Source organism: Polypterus senegalus, chromosome 1, assembly GCF_016835505.1.
Source record: "Polypterus senegalus isolate Bchr_013 chromosome 1, ASM1683550v1, whole genome shotgun sequence".
Classification (NCBI taxonomy): domain Eukaryota; kingdom Metazoa; phylum Chordata; class Cladistia; order Polypteriformes; family Polypteridae; genus Polypterus; species Polypterus senegalus.
Genome location: NC_053154.1, coordinates 172,298,486 through 172,323,834, shown reverse-complemented (window position 1 = coordinate 172,323,834; position 25,349 = coordinate 172,298,486). Strand labels below are relative to the sequence as shown.

Below are 25,349 nucleotides of genomic sequence, written 5' to 3'. Positions count from 1 at the left end.
ATAGAAAGGGCTTTGTCCTGTTAACTTGGTCAAATGAAAAAGAGCAAAGAAATATAAAAGTGCAAAAAGCCTATAGATAACCTTAATGCCTCTTCTACTTAAGGGGTGATGGTTTAAAATCTGGGCTGCTCAGTATAACATCTCCTTAATATATTTCTATTATTCATTAAAAAACATCAGTATACATTTTACATTCCTAACAATCATTCTTTATGATCAGCTCATGGAGTGTAACAATGAATTGGCTTCTATTCCATTTTGAAGGGACACACAGAAGATAACACTGTGACTGAAACATTTATGTGAAGAAAGCAAAGACAGAATGTTCATTTATTGGGCTAATAAATATCAAAAAAACACAGAAACCCAATACTGTTATGACATTTTATTTGTCCCCAAAAGAAAATTTAGGCATATACAGTGTACATAGATATAATTCATGGTAAGGTTATTCAGAGACATGCATTAAAGATAAGATTTTATTCAGGGACATGTGGTAAAGGTGTTAATGACAACAGCACTAGGCTGCCCCCAAGAAAATAGTTATGTGATGTAAAAGTTGCTATGGTCAGAAAACAAATTATGGTATTTTTTTATGGTGTCTTGTATGGGAAGCTAATTTTCCCTATTGTGGCAATAATGTAAAGTTAATGGAAGAACAGCATAAATGCACAATAAGATGATTTTTATTTCCCAAGCTGAAAGTTGGTGGTAGCTCTGTGCTATTCAGTCCCCCTGCCCTCTAATGATCAATGGGCCATTAAACTAGCAGAAATACCTCAACCACCAGCAGAGGTGTAGGTTAAGTAATCCAGGAGCTGTACAGAGCCAGGTCGAGCCCCAGAAGTATCTCATAATTTTCAAAGTTTTTGAAAACATGTCAGATTTGTGACTATCAGATATCTGCATTGATGACTTTGAATTTACTCACAAGAAGTATTGACCTGAATAACCAATATGAGAAGTAATTACACACAAGTGTGCCTGCCAGTTGAAAAATCACTTATAGTCTAACAAACATATTATACACACACGCATATATATATATATATATACTAGCAGAATACCCGCGCTTCGCAGTGTGTTAAAGAAGTAATGAAAAAGAAAAGGAAACATTTTAAAAATAACTTAACATGATTGTTAATGTAATTGTTTTGTCATTGATATGAGTGTTGTTGTCATATCTCTATATATATATATATATATAGCAAAATACCCGCGCTTCGCAACGGAGAATTAAAAAGAAAAGGAAACATTTTAACATTTTAATAGTAACATGATTGACAATGTAATTGTTTTGTCATTGTCATGAGTGTTGGTGGCATTTATATATATATATATATATATATACATATATATATATACATACACACACACATATACTATGGGGTGCCAAACAGGCAAATACATTGATTTTCTGAATATATAAAGTCGGCGTCAGAATATATAAACTCAAAACTCGAATATATAAAGTCACTATCGGAATATATAAAGTCAAAACCTGAATATATAAAGTCATCGCTGGAATATATAAAGTCAAAACCTGAATATATAAAGTCAGCGTCGGAATTTATAAAGTCATTCCTGATTATATAAAGTCAACATCGGAGTATAAAAACTCATTCCTGAATATATAAAGTCAAAATATATTGATTGAAATGACTCTGAACTGAACTAAGTTAACAAAAACGTATTCAGAAAAATAAATTAAAAGAACACTGTTCGGTTAATGTTTTGAAAATGATGCATGTGCCCTGCCCAGGATTGGTTCCTGCATTGCGCCCAGTGTTGGCTGGGATTGGCTCCAACAGACCCCCGTGACCCTATGGTCGGATTCAACGGGTTGGGAAATGGATTGATATTCCAGCGCTGACTTTATATATTCCGACGCTGACTTTATATATTCAAGTTTTAACTTTAAATATTCCAACACCGTCTTTATATATTCATGTTTTGACTTTATATATTCCAGCGCTGACTTTATATATTCAAGTTTTGACTTTATATATTCAGAAACAAGTTTTGACTTTATATATACTGACGCTGACTTTATATATTCAAGTTTTGACTTTATTTGTTCCGACAGTGACTTTATATAATCAAGTTTTGACTTTATATAGTTAAATTTAGTCATCATTGCATAAATTTTTCTTCACCATAGAAATTTAAAGACTAAATTCAACTTCCATTCCTACCAAAGATATTTCTGGCGACTAAATAGAACCTACTTATATCCAAATTCGAGCTATTGAGCTGTGGCCTGCCTGCCTGAATAAGTCACCCTCGCTTCGCTCTTACTTTTTTACCGTTCATTTAATCACAGGTAGTGGCGGAAAAATTATAAAATGGAAGAAGGATTACACTGAGTATGGCTTTACCAAAACAATTATTGATGGCGAATAAAGTATCAATTATTCATAAAGCTTCAATTGGTGATCTGTTTTTCTGTGTTAACCTCATATTTTTTCATACTTGTTCTCAAACCAAGGAGGTGCGAGGGTAAAATGAATTGGGAAGCGCTGATCAATGTAATCGCTGTACCAGGAAATCATGCATCGACAGAAGTTCCCCTTTGTTTGTAATGCAAAGTGTGATTAAATGCATTATTTTTTAACGCGTTATGGAGCACATGCATCGAAGCTTCTCAGCTGTGCTTGTGCTAAGAAAAGGAAACATTTTAAAAATAACGTAACACGATTGTCAATGAAACCTTTTGTAAGTAGTGCCTGGAGGATTCAGAGTGTGTATTAACTTGTGGATTTTTCTGTGAGTATTTGGTGGCAGCGTCACAAAGTCAATTCCGTAAGACTGCGTTAGCTGCGGAGCTCAGCTCAGAGCGAAATGAGGTGAATGGGAGGGGAGATGATGACGTGACTCCCCCACCCGCCTTAACTGTCAATCCCCCACAAACACAGTCTCTCGGAATTTGCATAAGCACAGCCCTTCACCTGCAATTTTAACTTAGTTACAAAGTGATCAAAACTCTCATTTATATCCTGCGTCCTCTCATTAAACTTGTATCCCGCATTACCCTGGGCATGACAAACGCCAGCGGCAGCCTGTCTATGAACTTAATTTAAAATTTAGGTTTACACCGTGCTTTGTTTCCAAAGTAGCAGCACTCATGAATATGGTTGTATATGTCACTCGCTCGCTTTTTATTGTTTCACTGCCTTCTCAATTATATAATGCATGTTTTCTTCAGCGCTTTATGGAGCTCTTCCTTGTTTTCTATGTACTGCGTTGACAGTCAGTTCACGTGATTACGTGGGAGGAATGATGATGTCACACGAAACTCTGCCCCCCACGGCTTTCGAGCTCAACTCCATTACATTATATGGAGAAAAATAGCTTCCAGTTATGACCATTACGCGTAGAATTTCTAAATGAAACCTGCCCAACTTTTGTAAGGAAGCTGTAAGAAATGAGCCTGCCAAATTTCAGCCTTCCACCCACACGGGAAGTAGGAGAATTAGTGATGAGTCAGTGAGTGAGTGAGTGAGTGAGTGAGTCAGTGAGGGCTTTGCCTTTTATTAGTATATATATATATATATATATATATATATATATATATATATATATATATATATATATATATATATATATATATATATGATACAAAGTTAAATACAAATAATACAAAGAGTACACAACACGTGTTACACTCTAATTGGGACTCACCAGGTGTACGCATATTTGCTTCCCCTTATAGGGATCGAACCTTGAATGTCAGTGCCTTAGGCCAAGCCTTTGAAATTGTGCTATGTTGGCTGGTTCACTTACTTGACATACAAAATATGATATCATTTTTACGAAAGAGTATTTTTCATTGAAAATCAATAATGAACAAAATCTCTAAATGGGCACATGTGGCTCCTAATAACTCATCCAATGACTGGCCTATAACTAGAAGTAACCCCAAAGTTGCACCGTACTTGCTCTGGTGCTCTGGCTTTACCCAACACTTCCAAAATGTCCAGTTTCCTGTGTTCCCAGGCTGAGTTACTGATCATATTTGGACCCAGGGACCAGATGCAGGTGGTGGGCATTTACACTTCTTTTAGTTATGCAAAGAAGCCCATAATATGATTTAAACTTACTGGTAATGGCAGACATTGCGCTTCCAAACCTGAATAGTCTTTGTTTCTGAATAGAGCCGGGTGCAGGGGTGAGGAACTCTCTGGCAAACTGAAGCAAAAAATAAGAATATGATGACTGGAATGTTACAGAGATTGTTAGCAGCATGAACGAACAGAGGTCAGGGAGGATCAGCAACGAAGTGTATACTTGTACTTTGCTTTACAGTTCTGTGGCTTTCTTTTTTTTTTTGAAAAACAGAATAGTTAATTTTGTTACACAACAAATAGAAATACACATACTATATTTGAATATCACAGCATGCTATATTTCTAAAGTAATACAGAAGACGTTAACTATTCATAGTAAATAGAAATGGCAAACCTTTAAAAAGCAAAAATCAAAACTATTAAGCGTGGTTTTATTATGGTGACAACAACAAAAGTCAGAGCTGGAAGAGACAACTGAGGATGAGGATGTGGTTGCAAGAGCACCTCATGTCACACTCACAGAGTTCACAGTGTTTCCCCTTATATCCAACACTGCAGTCACAGGAGTAGGAGTCAGGCTCTTTAACACATGTTCCTCCATTTCTACAGGGGTTTGTTTTACAGTCACTCTGCTCCTCTGAAAGAGAGAACATATGACCACGTGAAAATATAAAAATAGGGTGGAAGAAGGATAATCTTAGCCGGATGTGTCTATTGGATTCCTACCTGTATTTGTTTGCTTTTCTTCTTCTGGAGCCTGAAGGGCCAGGCCAACCTTGTTGGTAGTTTCTTCAACCATATCTAACTTGATTGGTGGCTCAGGTCCTGAGGAAGACTACACAGGTTAGAAAGGTTCCAAACCTGAATCTAAAATGAACTTGTACTTATTTTATGAGATATTTAGAATTCAACAGGAACTAAATATCAATGCTAATATATTGATGACTAGTAGACATGTAGCAATAATATTTATATTAGAATAGATATATACAGATGCAAAAATTTAAAAAATAAAGTTCTGAGGAGAATAAGCCACTCATCCAAACACAAGCTTTTTACCTACCCAACACATGTATCCTTGACGATGGAACATCATAGACTATCACGATAACAAATAACCATAAAGGGGCACAACAACATAGAGACGGCCTACCTGTGTGGGATGAAATAGATCTGGTAGAACATGCAAGAGAGAATACATACCATTCTGCCAGCTAAAACAGAGGTCCTAAGCTATGATGCGGCCATGCTACCTACTGCATTAATATATTACACACAGCAATAAACATGTTTCTCTGAACACGTTTCTCTTTGTGGTGTGAATGTGAGCACCAGTTACAAATATAAGGCAGGATTTAGCTCTGAATGAGATGCCATTTCATTTCCAGACACACACAAACTCCACACAGAAAAGACTCCTTTTCTCTGAGTCATCTGTTGAATAAACATATATTAACTGAAGTATTAAAATTTACTATTTTTTTCTCAAAATTAATTTCAATAATATAAGAATGCAAAAATTTAAATCCACTACAATAAATCAACCAATCCATGAACTCGCTTAATTCAATTTAATGGTTGTAATATCGGAAATAAGGCAGGAAGCTGCTGTGAATATGAGACCAGTTTATTACAAGGCACACTCACTGATACTGGGCCAGTTTTAGATCGTCAATTAACCTGAGTACAAGTGAAGAACCCACACAAGATAATTATATTTTATTTACATTTATTCATGTAACAGGCACATTTATCCAAAATGACTTACAAAACAAGTCAACATGATCTATCAAACATCCGTCTGTGGTCTGTTTAGGAATAAATGCTACAGGACAAGGTTACAAAATGGACCACCATAAGTGAAGAGCTTTGAACCCAATACATCACAAGACTGGTTACTCCTCCTTAGCTACACAGAACCTTGCATCAAAACCACTGGAATGATATTCACAGAGGAAAGAAATGTAAACTATACATAGCATGAGATTTCAAACAGCACTGCAATACTAATATGGCAGAAAATAAAAATGATGTAATATGAAAGATCAGTGTCTAGATTTTCTACAATAAGAATAGTTTTGAATATAGTACAAGGTGTGCCAAATTTCACTTTTTTATTTTTCAACAAGCTGAGCAGGCCTTGCAATTCACTTGAATTATTAATATTTTTCATAGTACTTTACTTGCTAATAATGTAAGAAGAAACAATATCTAACACAAACAAAAAAATCTACTCTAGGTATACATACTGGGACGGTGTACTATAGCCTTATTCTGTATATTTCCAAATTTCGCAGTTATCCGTTGTCGTCCATCTATCAGCTCTGTATACCTGAAAAAGAGAAATGTCACCATGAACTTCTTTTTCCAAAAGTGATGCAACTGCTATAGTCTTGCCTTACATCTCTTGGTGAAAACAATACTCATATGATTTTAATATTTTATTGCTTGAAAGCGAATTGTAGAATTAGTATATTATAGGATTAGTTGCATTTGAAAGGACCTTTAAATATTGACTTGATTTTACTTTATAGTCTAAAGTAACATCAAGTTGATATTTAAATGTCCCATCAAGTAATATTTAGACAGCCTAGGGGAGAGGGAACTGTTAAAACGTGTTGCCCTAAATAACCAAACAATGTCCTTTGAAAAATCTCAGAAATGTATTTACAAAAATATTAAAAAGAAATCAAGAACACGGAAAAAAGGAATAAAGGAATTCCTAAAAAAGCAGTCCCTAAAAAACAAAGCCAGACATAAATCTACTAGTCAAAAATCCAAAAATATGAGAAAAACAAAGTCAAAACCAGAAAAAGCCAGTTACTAATGTTAATCACCAATCAAAAAGAACATCAGCGAAGCAAGAAGCCAAGTCATTTAGTCTAATATACAGGCTGGGAGGGCGGCCCCACAGGGTACAAGACAATAAGAAAAGACCACTAAGTATATAATTAACACAATGCTGAAACAAGGAAAAATCATATCCATATGTGCATCAATGTAGGAATCTGAACAGCAACATCTACAGGAGATTTTAGTGAATACACTTTGGTTAGCTTTTGGGGTAGTTGTAGGATAACTAGGAACTCTCCAAGGGTTTAGAAAGGGTTAAAAAAAACATAATTAGGTGATTTTTACAATTTAATAGCCTACCGCTACCTTTAACTAATTCATGAGCTTGAAGGTAATAGCTTAAACTGTAATTAGTGTGATTAGGATAACTAGGCAAAGGAAGCAAATAAAGGCAAAAAGAGACTAATACAGAAGTAATAGAGAACTTGTAATTTGTTTGTGGCCTTCTCATTAGTTTATTTGAAGAGTGTGGCGCCACAAGATAATAAAAAAGGAACAGGTGTGCTACCATATCTAATCAGCAGTGTCCACTGCAAATTGAATAAAAGAAAAGATACAATCAGGTCAGAAAAAAAATAAAATTAACACTGAGGTTACTTGTCTTAAACATGCTTTAGAATACAACAGTTTTAATTCTTTATAAAAGTTGCTCACCTGGGGACCTCTTCTGAATTTTCCCTGTTGGCTGTGACCACAGGTTGCAGCTGGATTGCTGGAAGGGGTTGAGTGCTAGGTGCTCTGTGTTTTATTGTCTGGGACTCCCTTCGTGTTTCTGTAGCTTCTCTTCTTCTTGTGCTTTCATCAGATTGCACTTTAAAGATAAAGAAAGGAATACAGATTAAATGCTGCCTTTAAATGGGTTGGCATGTCCAACAAATGTCACATTGGACATTCCCTGGAAGACTATGTCTCTTCTCTTGGTTGCCTATGCCTGTTATTGAAACCAACCATGTAACAGGAAAAACACATGAATTTTGATATTTGAAGACAAACCTGCACTTACTAGTAGTGAAGTTGAGGTACATCGGAGCACTGTGGAGCTGCTCATGGTCTGTATTGATCACGGCTGTAAGGGCTAAGCGATACTGCTGCATGGGTGAAAGATCTCGAACTGTGTAAGAGGTCATCCGTCTATTGGGCAAATACCGACTTTTGGTGGTGTGCCCAGAAGTGATGTTGACCACGTAGCCATCAAGAAAACCAGTGTGTGGCTGGTTCCAGGTCACCTGGGCCGTTGTCATTGTAATGAAAGCCATTGAAAAATTTTGAGGAGGTAGAGGCTCTAGAAAAGAAAAAAGACAGGGTTTTACTGGGGCAAAAGCAGAATGAGCCATCTGTTATGGCCTTCTTGGGTCTCTGTTATAGCTTGAGAGCAAACAGTGCAGGAGAGGCCAATGGATAATCTGCAGAGGGAGAGAATAATGCACATTTACTTTAAAAAGATTCATTCATTCATTGCACTAATATTATGTGCTTAATTAAAAAAGTACTAAAAGTATGCTTGTGCTTTCCACTTATGTGTAAAATAATTCTACTCTTATTGGTTTTCATGTACTAGTAACTAGTACAAACGAAAGGAGAACATTCTGTCCGACAGCCTCCCTTAGTTAGGTCTTCATACTGTTCGTCTACAGACAGGTTTCTAAAATGCAGCAGGACATCCACTGTTTGACTCCTGTTTATTCCTGACTCTCCATTTATTGCAAGCTGCACAAAGTTGCTGGCCTAGTAGTCCAAAATGTAATTTGCAAAGAGAGTAGAGAGTCAAATAGGAGAAGGTGTGATGATGATGATTATGTGTGTCTTTTCAAGTGTTCTAGTCCATATTAACAAGACTTATTTAAGTTTTATGTAACTTTATCAAAGCAAATTCACAAATACTTTTCAATAAAACATTTCACCCAATGGAATCAGAGCTTTCCACACTGAATGACATCTTGGGGTGTTGCAACCTGGCAAATTGGAGACCATCTTCAGGATTAGATAAAATTGTTTTTGGCACTGTGCATCAACCTAGCAGCCTCTTATAGTTCAAGCTTTTTAAAAGTGTAGGTAGTTATAAAACCAAAAGGAAAATCAGAAGTATGGCATAAAAAAATTAAAATGTGCAAATGTGCAAATGTAGGAAGAAGAAATGTGAGTTAACTTGTTTCACATTTGACCTAACAACAAAGAGATAGGGAAAACCCACCATGATGTGTTTTGTGTCACAAAAAAAAAAAAAAAGTGAAATAAATTGGATTTTAGTGAAATTCATGCTATTCACACAAGGAAAAAGGTTGTCTGGATGCATGCTCACAGATTAATTCTGCACGCATCTGCCTGTCACTTACTGTTTAACTAAAGATCACTGGTGATAGAAAAATACTTTAAAAGAACACAAGTTAACACAAAAGTGTAAACGAGCCTTGTTTTTCAGCTAAAACATCTTTAACACCTAAAAAGGCTTTGCATTATGCAATTACAAAGTAGTCTGTGAAATTAAATTTAGTGTCATCTTCGTGAAACCGCATACTAATCACAACGTGCCTGTTTAGTTCATTACTATAAATATATTTTTATACAGAACTGTCTTAGAGAAATATTTCTTCTAATTTTTCAGTCATGGCCACCATGTTGTACCTGAAACTAATAGTCCTCTCCTCTATAAGTAACCCCTTTGTTGAAGATTAACATTAATCTAATATCAAAATTAATCACTATTAGGCCCACAAGCCAGGCCTGTGGACATTTATTAAAATAAATTTCACCAAAAAGACTAATAACAGTTTGTATTAGAAATATTTGAAGTGGATACTGTTTAGCTTCAGCAAATTAACTATTGACCTGATGGCAACAGCTGAAATCCAGAGTGCTGTGGGTGAGCTCTTTCTAGGTGGACGAAAACCACTTTTTTAGTTATTCTGTGTGGAATGCAACCAGACTTGGCAAACCATAAACTTAAAAGTGCGATGAATCTCAAATGCTTGACACAGGCTGACTGATTCTTTTGCATATAAAATGTAGACTGCCACACTGAAATCTTCACTTATTTGCCACAGTTTGCACATCATAACATTGGGTTACAGTTGTGAATAATCAGTAACACCCTAACAATAATGTATTTTTTCTATCTAAAATACAGGCATATTTATTTATAGACCAAATTTGAAACAATTAGCTCAATTAAACTCCCTAAAACAAGTATTAAAAATATTGCAGCCTGCATGCGGCAAAGCAAACATTTTCACTAGTATTGTACTTGAATTCATTCATTTATTTTCCCAAACCTAATTATTCCAGTACATGGTTGTGAGGAGCTCTGATCGTTCCCAGCAACAGTAGATACAAGACAGGAACTGACTTGGACAAAACACCAGTCTTGTACAGAGTACACTCATTCATGCTTGGTCAGTTAAGATTAGACAATCTATCCTGTATAAGTTTCAGAAAAAGAGTATTTTCAGGAAAAAACCCACACAGCAATGAGATGATTGTGCAAACTCTACACTGGGATTCAAACCCAGACCCATTTAGCTGTGAGACAGCAGCACTAACAACTGAGCAACCAATTCTAGTACGCTACCGTCATTATTTACTTTGTGGAACACTTTGTGATGGTCTAAATTCTGAAACTCTTTACACACAATCAAACATTTTTAATAAAAATTCCTTGGTATAGGGTTCTAAATAACAGAAATAGGTGTGGCACACACAGGGTTTAAAGTATATGTAAAGTCAAAATTATATAATGAGTGAATCTTTCTCATTTAAAATTGTCCAAAATGTTTCCAGGGCAAGATCCAACCTGCGAACGTTGCAATTGAGCTCCAGCCTCACTGGGCCACATATTTAGGGCCTGCACCAAATTAACATAATTCTGGACCAAAATCTTTAATTGCCTTTCAGACAGCGTTGGTGTCACAATCCCTCCCAATTCATTAACAGCTGTGTTTGGTGTACTTCCAGATCGGCTTAAAGTGGAGAAGGACAAACAAACTGTGATTGCCTTCACTACATTATTGGCACACAGACTTATCGTGTTCAACTGGAAAAATCCTAACTCTCCTATTCTAAGTCGGTGGGTAACTGATGTTATATACTATTTGAAACTGAAAAAAATCAAATTCGCACTTACAGGATCTGTACAAATTTTTTTCAAAACCTGGCAGGATCTAATCAATAATATTTTAGAATAAGCATTTAAATTGAGGAAGCAGATTCCCTCCCACTCCAGTGGGCTGGAGCCCTGCCCGAGGTTTGTTTCCTGCCTGGCGCCCTGTGTTGGCTGGGATTTACTCTGGCAGACCCCTGTGACCCTGTAGTTAGGATATAGCGGGTTGGATAATGGATGGATGGATAATGGATGGATGGATTCTCTCCCCTCTTTTACTCCATTTATCTTTATTAATTAATTAATGTATCTATTTACTTATTTTTGCTAGCTTAAAGTTTTACTCTGCTGGCCTAGCTCTCATGCTCTGGGGTGGGGGATGATTTGTTTCAAAACCTATGTTATTTGTATGGAATGCTATTTGATATTAATAAAATCAATAAAATAAAAAAATGTACATGTAAAGGAGTGCAGCATGCTATAACCCGATAGGGGGTCTCAGTTTCACATTTGAAGTTTTCTTTTAAAAATGTTACGCACTAGTCCAGAGACGGATTGGTCCAGCCGACTGGCTAACTGTTGGAAGCTGTTCAGGTTTGAGACCACTCTGAGTCACGATATCCATGGTGTACATCTGCCCTGGAACAAGAGATCTGAAATATGACAAACAATATGCAATTTATTAATGAACAGCTTGGGTTCCAAAACCTAAAACTGAGTTTAGTGAATTAAAATTTTCATTTCTGACAGAAAGTAAATGCAAAGCAATATTCCTAAACATTCATCTAGTTAGATAAAAATCTAAAATGTGGACATGACACCTTTTCCTACTGGAAATAAAGAAATGATGAAGACTTATAGATGGTCAAGCAGCAATTTTCAATTTCAAACTTCATTTTTAAATGTAGTATCTAGTGTGTGCTAACATTCTGAAAGGTATCATACAGCCACTATTTCAGTGCTGACTTCAGGCATGATTGGCCCATCACCTTATATGTCTGTTGTCATGCCCTGGTCCTATCATTGGACTGGCTGGGACCAGGTTTCACCACAGTAGGTCACTTTATTTACTCACCATTGGAGCACCTGTGGTCATTGCCACTCCTCTTTTTGTGTTGTGATATTATTAACAGAATTTGGGTATGTTGTTTGCTGCTGTGTCCGGTCTGAGGTCCAGATACGGTACACTTTCTAATTTAATATAGCTCCCTTGTTGTTTCAGGCTGGAGGAAATCAGTCAGTAGGATCAGTATTTGCTTCTAAAAACAATGTTCAAGAACAGAGGTGGCCAGGAGTGGATGTAGAGGTGGTCCACTCCTAAAAGTACTTGTGGGAATCCACATTATTGACATGTTGGACTGGTCTCAGAACACAGAGGAACTGTATAAGAAAGGGCAGAGCAGCTCTTCTTCCTTAGGAGACTATGTTCCTTTAACGTGGGAGGTGACATCCTTCACATCTTCTATAATTCTGTGAAAGTCAATGTGATTTTCTACATTGTGGTCTGCTGGACTGGTAACATCACTTTAGGAGACACCCACTAATCAACAAGTTAATTAAAAGGGCATACAGTGATCCCTCCTCGATCGCGGGGGTTGCTTTCCAGAACCCCCCGCGAAAGGTGAAAATCCGCAAAGTAAAAACAATACGTTTATATTGTTGTTTTTATATTGTCATGCTTGGGTCACATATTTGCACAGAAACACAGGAGGTTGTAGATACAGGGACTTTAAAACACTGCAAACAAAAATTTGCCTCTTTTTCAAAAGTTTAAACTGACAACTGACAAGACAGAGATGACAGTTCCGTCTCACAATTAAAAGAACGCAAACATATCTTCCTCTTCAAAGGAGTGCGCATCAGGAGCAGAGAATGTCAGAGAGAGAGAGAGAGAGGCAGAGAGAGAAAAGCAAACAATCAAAAATCAACTTTTAAGTATGTGAAGCACCACGCAACAAACCAGACGCATGATAGGGCAAAAGGGTCTGGCTGCAGACCGTGCACTCTCAGCCACATGCACGTTCAGCCACTGATGTCAGATGTACGCTCAGCCAAACAGGAAGTCCAACCGTGAAGTCGTTTTTCTGATTGCTAAGTTGGTACGTTTGCTAGTTATAGTCTTACCATTTATGAACGATATGGAATATTCTTAATCATGTTAACATGTGCATATTTACGTTGTTTGGCTGGCCTGTGTTGATTTATTAACATGTTTACCATTTTAAAAGATCAAGTTAACCAAGGTAAATGCTTGCCTGTTATTGTAATTACTAGCATCATGGCCGTGGTAGCGTAGCAAGAGTGCTGATGTTTAGAGCGTGCTAGTTTAGTGTTCCCGCTGTTATCCCAAGAAAAAAACAATTATGCAACCATCATAACTTGCTAACATTATTTAAATTTAATGTATACAGTATTTATGTGTGAATAAAGAGTAAAATGAAAATAAAACAAATAGAACAATTCTGTGTTGTTAATAATCTTATATATCAGAACTGTAATACGTACTATACTTTACTGTGAGGATGCGTCAATACCGCCAGAAGTACAAGTAAAATTTTTTCATCAGTTCTTTATATATCAATAATAATTGCATAAAACACATTTACATAAATACACCAAATTTTTATTCCTGTCTAAGGTGTCTGTCATTGCACACGCAAAAACACCAATTCATTGGTCTGGTCCAGTTGCCCCAGATACTGACTATGAAAGAGGAAGATGCTGGGAAGGCTCTGTAGGAGTACGAAGCAATGAATGCAGAGTTAATAGAGATGGGGGGTATTTTCCGTACGTCGCTTAAATCATCCGAGATCAGTTGCCTCATCTTGGATGAGTTAATGCTGGTGAAGCATATCCGGGATAAGTCGGCTTTTCAAACGTAGCCATGTAGTAGATTAGTTTAGCTGAATCTAATCATTCGAAATGTATGCGCGCACCCACACTGATTGAAAAGCCCATATATATTGAGACTAGAAAACATGATCAGCAAGTCTTTGATAGGCTGCAACAAAAGGATGGGTGCATTTTACATTTTTTTACACAAGCAGAGCAGGACCTTTTATTCGAAGGATATGACTAATTTCAAGATTTAATATGCACAAGGGGTAACACTGCAAAAGCAGCCCAAACCAGAAAAGACAGCTGGCAAAAAGTGGCTGACAAATTAAACGCTAAGTAGTGTGCATTGTACTTACTGAATGCAGCGTTTCATTTCCTATGTGTCATTAATTATTATTTAATATGTCATACTTCCAGATCAGACGTGAGCACAAGGAGAACACGGGAACAGGTTAAAGTGAAGTACAAGAATATACTTCAAACTGGCAAATATTGGTATATAACTATTTAAAGAATTGTTGACATAAAGAATCATATATAAGAAACATTAATTTTAAAGCTAATAAGAAGGCAGACAAGCACAAAACAGATGGAGGTCCACGCGGTCCAGACCTAACCCCTGCAGAAGAGTTGGCTCTCCAGCAAAATGCCTATCGCCCTGTTTCTGAGGGCATTTTTTTTTGTTGGGTCAGTTGCAGGGAATGTCATATCCCTAGAACTTGTGTCTGACCAACGAGATATTGACGAAGGTCAAATATTTGATAAAGACACTGTGTCTGATTATTCATCTGGAGGAGAGATACATTTTCCAAATAATGTTTGATCAGACTTCACTCTGATCAGTCCCATATGCCCCAATCACATTTGGAAATCCTGGGTAATGAGAATGTTAGACAGATTGTGAGATTCTTTACGGAACTGTGGGTGTTTTTGCCTGTGGACCTGTGTATTGTCTGCACATGCAGGTGTCCAGGAAACATTTTTAAACCCCGAAGGAAATATTTCAGAGCCAAACAAACTTTACGAATTGCCTGGCAAACTGCACTTTTAGATAGATTTTCCGCATCGCCTACAGTATATTAAAAAAAGTGCCGCTTGCAAAAAAACTTAAAGCAGTGCATACTGTCTGTGTGGTTGTGAGAGCCCAACTTCGCCTAATTTGACTTCGAATATAAGATTCTAATAAATCTTTGAGTTACAATATTCCCCCTCGGCTAAAGCATTATCTTTCGAAAAGAATTTCCTCCAGGAGCAATAAAGGATCTTGCCGATTGCACAAAACCCTCTTTATATGAAATTCTCGTCTTATAATTTGTGCACCGATATCAATTAGTAGCTCATTCATGAATGGCAAAACCATGACTGAATGAATTCCATGCACGGACACTGATTAATTGTGTGAGCTAATCCTTGTTTACATAAAACAAACCTGCTCCGAGCAGGTTTGAGGATTTGGATCTGCTGCTATGACAACACATCCAGCAAGAGTTTCGAAAAAACGACAGATCCAGGATCATGCCAAATCGTCAACAATTACATCCGGCTAAACGAGTAATCCATGTACGAAGAATACCCCCATGAAGTTCTGGCTCCATTTTGTTTTGGGTTTTGGGTTTAGCCATGTGCAAGACATGCACAGATTTTTAGAAGAAATGGTGGATTGTAGGAAGTTCACTATGTACTGTTGCCTCCTTAACTAAATTAATGTTTTTTATTGGTTTGTGTTTTGTTGTTGTTGGGGTTTTTTGGGGGGGGGGGTTCTTATGTATAAATAAATATATCAATATTTGATTACTGATGTGTCCAATGTCCTTTTCCCTCCACCATTTATTAATCACAGTTTGGTACCTCATGACATGTAAAGTATAGTAGCCTATGTATTACAGTTCTGACATATAAGATTATTAACGACACAGAATTGTTCTATTTGTTTTATTTTCATTTTACTCTTTATTCACACGTAAATACTGTATGCATTAAATTTAAATAATGTTAGCAAGTTATGATGGTTGCATAATTGTTTTTTTCCTTGGGATAACAGCGGGAACACTAAACTAGCACGCTCTAAACATCAGCACTCTCGCTACGCTACCACGGCCATGATGCTAGTAATTACAATAACAGGCAAGCATTTACTTTGGTTAACTTGATCTGTTAAAATGATAAACAAGTTAGTAAACCAACACAGGCCAGCCAAACAACGTGAATATGCACATGTTAACATGATTAAGAATATTCCATATCGTTCATAAATGGTAAGACTATAACTAGCAAACGTACCAACTTAGCAATCAGGAAACGAGTTCCCGGTTGCACTTCCTGTAGTGGCTGAGCGTGCATCTGACGTCAGTGGCTGAGCGTGCATGTGGCTGAGAGTGCACGGTCTGCAGCCAGACCCTTCTCTGAAAGGGAGCAATGTGAAGGTAGTCTTTCAGCATTTTTTAGAGGAGCGCCCGTATCCTCTCTGCTCACACCCCCTCCATCAGGAGCAGAGAATGCCAGAGAGAGAAAGAGAGAGAGCGAAAAGCAACCAATCAAAAATCAATAGGTGCTGTTCGGGCTTTTAAGTATGCAAAGCACCGCGCCGGAAGCATATTGTATATCATTGAGGAGTTATATTTAATATGTAATGCGTGCTCTGATTGGGTAGCTTCTCAGCTATCCGCCAATGGCGTCCCTTGTATGAAATCAACCGGGCAAACCAACTGAAGAAGCATGCATCATAAATTAAAAGACCCATTGCCAGCAGAAATCCGCGAACGAGCAAAAAATCTGTGATATATATTTAGATATGCTTACATATAAAATCCGCAATGGAGTGAAGCCACAAAAGTCGAAGCGCGATACAGCGTGGGATCACTCTACTCAGTTATGGGACACACTCTGGACCTCTGAGGTAGTAGCAAAAGAGTGTATTAAAAGAAAATAGAGTGCCATTGTGAACAACGCTGCACCTTTTTGTGAGGTGAGCTGGACTGGGCTGTAGAAGGGCATCTTCCCAGCAGCAGGAGTGGTATCTGCACCTTTGTGTGTAGAGGAACAGGAAGAGCACTGCCAAAGCCCTACAAAATGACCCCCAGCTGGCCACTGGTGTGCATGTTTCTGATCAAACTGTCAGAAACAGATCCCATTAGGGTGGCATGAGGACCTGACATCCTCTATTGGGACCTGTGCTCACAACCCAACACTGTGTAGCTTGATTGGCTTTCACCAGAGAATACACAGATTCACAGATGAGAGCACGTTCACATGGAACACATGTGACACATGTGAAAGAGTCTGGAGACTCCGTGGTGAACATTATGCAGCCTGCAACATCATCAAACATGACCGTATTGGTGGTGGGTTAGTGATAGTGTAGGAAGGCATACCTTGGTGCCAATGACAGACCCACACTTTCCCTAGACCTGAATCCAGCTGAGAACATCTGGGATATTATGTATCGGTGAATCTGATGCCACCAAGTAGTTCCACAGACTATCCAGGAGCTCACTGATGCCCTAATTCAGGTCTGAGAGTCGATTCCCCAAGGACATCATCCACAGTCTCATCAGTAGCATGCCCAAATGTTGTTGGGAGTGCATACAGGCATGTGAAGGCCATACACACTACACAGTTATATTATAACTTGCTATGATGAAATTCACACAAGTTGGATCAGCCTGCGATTTCAGTTTTGACTTTGATATTTGGAGTGATGTTGAATCCAGCCCTCAATGAGTTGGACATTTTGGTATCCACTGACCATTGTTACTTGATTTTATTCTCAATTAACTACACAGTATTACTCAGTAAAGATTTTCCACTTGAATACTTCACTTATACAGATCTAATGTGTGACTTAAGTGTTCCCTTAATTTTTTGAGCAGTGTATATACACCGTTTTTGTCATATGCACAAAGTACAGTGACATTTTTACATGCATAAGCTAATTGACATGCATCATGTCACCACTCTCCTGGACTATGAGTGTGAGTATAACTACATTTCCTTGAGACACTAAAAAGATTTTTTTGCCGTAATAGAATAATAAGAGGGTCATAGAGTAGTAGACCCATTTAATCAGTTTGTTCTATTAATTATAAGAATTGTAACCAATCACTATTCTTCATACTATTTTTGGCATGCTCACATGCTGACTACACATCGCCATTTCCAGCTGATCCCAAATAAAATCCAAATGGCACCCAGCAGCCTCGTACTGATGAATTCTATCATTAGGCATGACACTAGGTGTGAGTTTCATTGTCTTTGTTCTTGTTACATTTTATTATGTCAAGGTTTGAGGTGGGGGGCAGTTAATGATTATTTTTTACCTGGCACTACATATCAGATCTGATTGTCAAAGAGAGATTTTATTAAATAGAAGATCAAAGTGGAGATTAAGATTTGCAGAGTAATTGTTTGTTTTGGAAACTTGTCACCTCTGTGGTGGGAGGATGATATTGTCCTTCTTAACACTAGAATTCCTGAAGCCAACGAAAAAACTTGTAAATCTGGCCCACCTTAAATCCCTTGACATCTCTACCATCAGCGTCTTTTGTTTTGTAAATGTGTCAATCAGCACAAGCAGCAAGCAGCCTGCTGTTCCATCCCCCGCCTTGATGGAACTCAGCTTGCAGGCAAAAAGTTCTCTCAGCTCAAGCCAAGCTCCTTATCTGCGTGTGATGTGCCTGGAGTTGTATAGGGTAAATAATACAATATATCATTATTTGGAATACATGCATTTCATGTGTGTTCTGTGTCTAAAAAGATCTGGGGACGTGTAGGATGAAAGGAAATACGAGAAATGCAAGAAATGCTGAACACATACCTAAAGCAGAAACTTTTTCCATGTTATACTAATAATAACGTGAAGTGTGTAAAGACTTTAAAGACTTTAGTCCAAATATGAAATAAACACGTGCGATTTTATTCAAGAATATAACCAAAGAAAAAAAAAGCATTCGATTTACATGTGGCTGTCAATAAGTTAAAAACTCAAGATCAAATGTCAATCGACAAGAAGCGTGCATGTATTCTTGAATGGTGCAGACGTAAGAACCACTGCCTTATAACCTGAAGGACCTGGGTTTGAGACTTGGTGCGCCATCTTTCTAGTAGTGAGCTGCTACTATTATTATTATTTCTACAATATAATTTAAACATACAGTTGATTTAAGTCTGCAACACCCTCTGCAAATTTTGGCTACTTGTAAAAGTTAGCGCTTGTTTTTTTATTATTCAGCTTTATTCTCTCAGTGACGTTCACATGGTACAATGAACTTGCCTCTCCCTCTCTGAGTTGATGGCATTAATCTCTGTTCTTTTCACAAGAGCAGCACTGTGGCTGATGCCTGCTCAGAACTATTTGTTGTCCAGCAATCAAAGATATGATACCCTGTGACTGCTATTGGACTGGGCAAATTCAGGACCGTAACAACTGACAGCTTCTTCACAGCATTTTTGCTGGCTAATAGACTGCTCTGCACCACAGCGCAACTCTGCTTGGCACCATAACACTAGTGTTTAGATCTGACAGCTCTGTGCTGATGGTGTATGCGCACAAAAAGAAGAAGCCTTTGATTTCAGTCTGTAACAGCTGGTGTAAAGTTTGGGTGTATACAGGAATTCTAGGATGAACTCACCTGATTGTTGTAGTAATTGCATGTTTTATTCATGGGTTTTGAGTTTTGGTTAGTTTTTATCAAGTGAAACTATTTTTTGGATGACTCAAAAATGTTTTGTTTGTTTTCACAACGTTAATATTTATTTCATTGCATTTTTCTCTTTTGATTATATAAAACGGTAGTTATGCTATAAGTATTGCTGTCCTGTGGTATCCCTTGGTTGGATAAACTTCAACTACTTTTACTTCAACTGCTTTTCAACTACTTTACATAATTAGTCTGAAATTCAAGTAGGCCAAGTGTCAGGTTTGATTTTGGTTTTCTGTCCTTCACTTTGATATTCGGATTTCCTTTTGCTGTGCTCACTTGTGATTCTTTTTAATCTTTGGTTCTGAAGCTGGCATGACTTTAACTAACTTACTGTATCTTCTCGCATTATCACTTCTTGGTCTTTTGTCTCATAGTGATCCCTGGAGACTCTGTCTCATAACAATTGAAATCCCAGTAGCACAATGTAGTGGTTCTCTGCTAAATTAGATTGTCAGGATGAGGCCCAGATGACCTGATTCTGGGCAGCTCTACCTAGCAACTTGAACAAGAGAATTGAAACTTAATTGACTTAAATGTAGGAGTTCTTTACTGGAACATAGAAAAAATGCACACAACTACAGAATATACATACTGTTTGCATTTAAAAAAATAGTAATGCTAGATTTCTTTTTTTCCCTACCCATGTCTCTGAATTGAATATTCAGGTCTGAAAATGAAAAGGCTGACAGAAGATTGAATGGTGCTCACCCAATGTTGTGCTCCTTGATGCTGGCATTCAATAAAACAGATATTTCTTCCATGCTTTTAGCAGATTTCAATGAGATTCGAAAACCATCAACTATTGAATGCTTGCTCTGACGAAGAACCCACTTCATCCAAACACGGGACGTGGATACGTTGGTGACCAGGAACTCTTCCACTTTGTGTGGCCCTGAACACAATTGAATTACAAGGTAGATCACTGAAATTATAGACCACTGATGCTTATAATATTGCTGGAGGGCCGCAGTGGCTGCAGGCTTTTCTTCCTGTCTAGCTTCTAAATCAGAAGCAAATTCTTTCTGCTGATGTAGTAGTTAGTGCTCAAGCAACATTTCAGTGGTTCATTTTCATTACTTCTTACTATACAGCTACCAATTAACAAAAAGTTGCAAATGACAAAGGAACCAACAACTCACCAAATGACTTGATTCAATTTATGCCTGTGTGTGTGTTCATCATGATGTACTTGCTTTAATAAAATATATAAAAAGAAATAGAAGAGAAAAAGGGAAGGAGGAGGAGAGAAGAGGTTGAAAGCATGCTCTGATAGGTCTGAGAGTTATTAATCTGCTCCAAATCATTTGGTTATTATAAGGATTGCGGTGCTGTGTTTTTGTTTTTTTTTATGATTTTTATAATATATACTCGCTCTCTTGCTTGCCCTTGGTTTTCTTTTTGTTTTGTATTACTTCTTTCTCCTCATTCTCTTATACCTGTCTCAGTCATTTACTGCAACCCTCTCAGAAATTACCTTTGTTGAAACAGCAATTGCTGAAACCATGTTTAAGATACATGCTGCCACAGCCATCTTGCAGTGGCATTCACTCTCAGGAGCAGTTTTCTTCCGTTCTTTTTTTCCTTTACTTTTTGAAAAGGTTGTGGCCTTGCTACCTGGTGTTATTTTTGGCTTTTGTAGCATTTTTAAATAGTGGACTTTTGAACTTGAAGTTATTTTGTTTCAATTAGTTTTTGTATTTTTTTATTACTTCAGTTTTGTTTTCATTTTAATACTGGGATTTTGTATTTTTAGGGGGCTTTCCTTTTAAATTATTAACTGCAGAAAGTCTTGAATTGGTTATGTGTTTTGGCCGTTTTAGCATTCCAATTTGGGTCCTGATTATAACAGATATCCTCAAAAAGAAAAACTCACGATATAAGAATTGTGGGATTTTGAAGAATGAAAACATTAACAAGACACAAAATTAATTAAATTCAGTTATCAGCAGAATTGAGAAATCAGGTTGGAATAAAACCCTGCAACCACTGCAACCTTCGAGTCACAGAACTTGAGGACTTCAGCTATAAACAATATGCTGCTGAAACACCAGCAATAATAAAAGCCTACATACATATCCATTAAACCCATTTATGCTTAAATAAATGGACCATCTCCACTCATTCATTCTAGCCACTGATGCTTGAGAGGCAAGAATTGTGCAGTACTTACTTGTGCGCACCAGAGTGACAACAGACTGGCTGATGTCATTGTTGTTGGTATTGCGCTTCACTGAATAGACAGAAACATTGTAAAGTCGGCCAGGCAACAGTGAGCGCAGCAGGTGAGTAGTACGGTGCTTGTCAAGGAAGTCTGTCTTTCTTGCTCCACCCCCAACCGGTGTGTAAGTGACAGCAAAGCCATCAATCAGCTTCTGGGAGGCGTTTGCTGATTTCCAGCTGACTTCCACCTCATCCTCCTCAAGTTTCTTCACTTGCAGAGCTGCTGGGGCAAACAACTCTAGGAGACAAAGAAAGTGAAAGCTCCTCAGTTTTCATTGTTTTGAAGTATGAGAAGGCTTGGGTGCAATAATAATCTTATTGTCTTTGATGTGTTGCCTAGGAAGCACATAACAGGAGCATGCTGGGTTTGCATTGCTTCTATTCAATTATGATTTTACTGTTTTGGTATTAGCTCTTTCTTGGCACTGACCCAACACAGAATGACACCAGAGGCACGTATAAAATAAACAAAGACTTTTATTTTCTTCACCTGTGGGGCATGTCTTCCCAGTGAACCCCACAGGCACAACACAGTTCCAACACAAATAAAGCACCCAAATCACCACACTCTTCTCCTCCACTCCTCTCAAGGCAGCTTCGTCCACCTCCTACTGACTCTGGCACCCTGAGTAGTGGCTGCAGGCTCCTCTTATAGCCCACCCGGAAGTGCTGCAGGTGCTCGTTGACCTACTTCTGGCTGCACCTCCGGGTGTGGCTGCGCTCCCGCCCAAATGGGCTTGTTAAGCCATGCAGCTCTATGCAACTCCCCCTGGTGGAGGCCACAGAGCCCAACCAAGATGAGCTCTGGTGTTCTATGAGAGTGTCCCCGACACAACCCAGGAGGGCTGTCACCAAGTGTTCTGGGGGACATAGCGTCCCATGGCTGCTCCCCTGGATCCAGTGTGCCGGGCATGGGCACCGGCCATCTGCCACACTGTACATTTTCCTGTTTTACCCATAAAGGAAAACAAAGGATAGCACATATCATTTGTCATTGTTTGGGCAGTTAACTTGACAAGAAAAGCTAGTTAGCCTGATACTCCTCCCAACACTGACTTTCCTTCTGGCCCCTTTCGGGCTTTTTTCCTGTCTTATCTGGTAAGAAAAAAATGGTGTCATTGGTTAGCAGTTTAAAACCCATGCTAGAGGAGGGCTAGAAGAAATGCTGGCTTCAAACTTTACACTTCAGTAATGGTTTTACCTGGCAAGACTAAACATTCTTAAGTTTCAGTGCAGAATCCACTTGTTTTGCACTTCACTGAGAGATTCCTGGGATAAAAAGACCAGATCTCTTAGTACAGAAATGCTCACCCTTCTCACAGTCTTTCCCAGTATGTCCCACTTTACATGTACAGGAATACCTTCCCCTGCTTTCACTCCGGCAATAACCTCGGCTTCCACAGGGCTGCAGTAGACAGGTATCTTCCTCTGGGAAATAGCAAAAGAAATTAATTAACAGGACTTGTATAAGATCACAGTAGTGTCTCCATTAGTTTCTAGAACTGTAGTGCAGCGAAAGCACCAGAAGTACACTACACATACTGGAGATATAAGGAAAACATTAGTGAAACACTGTGTTCACATTGCAAGAGTCAAAAATGCATCTTAGCAAGGGGGCTAAGATGAAAACAGGAAAATATGAGAATGCTCGTACAAATTTAGCTGTATGTTTTGGGTCATTATACTGCAACTGAGACAGAGCTTTCTTCCCTATTGAATGTCTTGATAGTCTTGAGATTTCATTGTTTCCTGCACAGACTCAAGGCGTCCCATGCCAGACTCAGCAAAATGGCCCTAAAAAATAACAGCCTCATCCATGTCTCACACTAGTGTTTTTTTCTTTGAAAGCTTCATTTATTACTTTGTGGACATAGAGCTGATGTAACTTGCTAAAAAGCTCCAGTTTTGTCCTACTGTATCTGTCCAAAGGACATTCTTAAAGAAGCATTGTGGCTTGTCAATATGCATCTTATCTTCCATTGAGCCAACTGTCACTCAAAAAGTGATTGACGGTGAGATCAGATACTAATGGATCTTGACCTTGGAGTTCAGCTTGCATCTCTTTGGAAGTTGTTCTTAGCATTTTGTCTTCCATTCTCCCTATCCTTCTGCCCATTCTGAGATTGATTTTCCTCTTGTGGCAACATCCAGGGAAGACGTTAAGCTTCTTAATATTATTTGCAACGGTTGTTACAGGAACATCAAACTGCTTGGAGATGGTATTGTAACCTTAGCCTTTAAGATGCTTGTCTATAATTTTCCTTCTGATACCCTTAAAGAACTCTCTCCTTTGCTGTCTCTGATCCACATTCAGTGTGGGGCACATGAGGATACCAAAAATCAGATTGACTGCTTTTCTCCATTTAAGTAGGCTGAATCACTGATTACATGATCGGAGACATGTGTGATACTAATTAAAGAAAATAGCTAGTTTTAAAAAAAACATTATAACCCAATTATTTATGATCTTTTCTAGGGGTACCAAAAAACTTGCCCAGTAAAGTGCTTATAATCACTCGTGGTACTTTTATTACATATAAAATTGGAAAAGACCCTGCCTCTGAATATGATATCTTAGTGAAGAGCTGCACATTGCAGACTACAAGATGCAGCTAAAAAGTGTCAGGAACAGGTAGGTACTGGCACTAGGTGTGAAGGTGGCAGGCATCAAGCAGTGTCAGACTAAATCACAAGCACCAAGTTTGTTCACCATGGATGATGCTGGCACAGATGATCCTAAACAAGTTTTACTGAACACATACTGAAGGAGCACCACACATAGTGAGTTATTATTTTGTTTCTCTGCTTTGGTGTTTCTGTGCACGTCCTGCAGTGTTTGTGCTGCTCATTCTGCCTTTCAGATGCTCTTTTCACTTAAGAAATATAGCAAAAGTTAGACCTCTTATAACATTACAAGACGCTGAAAAATTAGTTCACGCTTTTGTTTTCTGTCAGCTAGATTACTGTAATGCACTCCTCTCAGGACTACCCAAAAAAGACATCAATCGATTGCAACTAGTGCAGAATGCAGCTGCTAGAATCTCGAAAATGAAAATCTGAGCACATCTCTCCAGTTTTTATGTCACTACATTGGTTACCTGTGTCATTTAGAATTGACTTTAAAATACTGCTTATGGTTTACAAAGCCTTAAATAATCTCGCTCCATCTTATATTTCGGAATTCTTACACTTTACACTCCAAATCATAACCTTAGATCTTCAAATGAGTGTCTACTTAGAATTCCAACAGCTAAACGTAAAAGAAGTGGTGAGGTGGCCTTCTGCTGTTATGCACCTAAAATCTGGAATAGCTTGCCAATAAGTGGAGCACTTTAAAACACTGCTGAAAACTCATTACTTTAACATGGCTTTCTCAAAGCTTCATCTTAGTTAAATCCTGAGGCTCTGTATATTTAGTTAATTATCACTATTATTCATGGTGGCTCTGAAATACGTACTGACCCCTACTTTCTCTTCTGTCCTTTTTCCAGTTTTCTGTGGTGGCAATTTGAGCCACCACCACCTAATCAAAGCACCGTGATGGCCTTCCATTGATGGATTAAAGGCCAGAAGTCCATG

General features: G+C 38.1%; 1 protein-coding gene across 2 annotated transcripts in view; it reads right to left on the bottom strand.

The window, feature by feature from the left end:
- The window catches only part of sned1 (sushi, nidogen and EGF-like domains 1), a 188,680-nt gene that overhangs the window by 24,543 nt on the left and 138,788 nt on the right, over nucleotides 1-25,349 (bottom strand). For both annotated transcript variants that reach the window (XM_039763063.1, XM_039763071.1), the window contains 10 exons: nucleotides 23,082-23,198; nucleotides 21,721-22,008; nucleotides 20,259-20,442; nucleotides 11,554-11,666; nucleotides 7,924-8,202; nucleotides 7,575-7,731; nucleotides 6,317-6,399; nucleotides 4,794-4,892; nucleotides 4,588-4,704; nucleotides 4,101-4,188 (listed from right to left, as the gene is read on the bottom strand). In XM_039763063.1, the coding sequence (XP_039618997.1) occupies nucleotides 4,101-4,188; nucleotides 4,588-4,704; nucleotides 4,794-4,892; nucleotides 6,317-6,399; nucleotides 7,575-7,731; nucleotides 7,924-8,202; nucleotides 11,554-11,666; nucleotides 20,259-20,442; nucleotides 21,721-22,008; nucleotides 23,082-23,198 (1,525 nt within the window). The remainder of the gene's footprint in view (nucleotides 1-4,100; nucleotides 4,189-4,587; nucleotides 4,705-4,793; nucleotides 4,893-6,316; nucleotides 6,400-7,574; nucleotides 7,732-7,923; nucleotides 8,203-11,553; nucleotides 11,667-20,258; nucleotides 20,443-21,720; nucleotides 22,009-23,081; nucleotides 23,199-25,349) is intronic.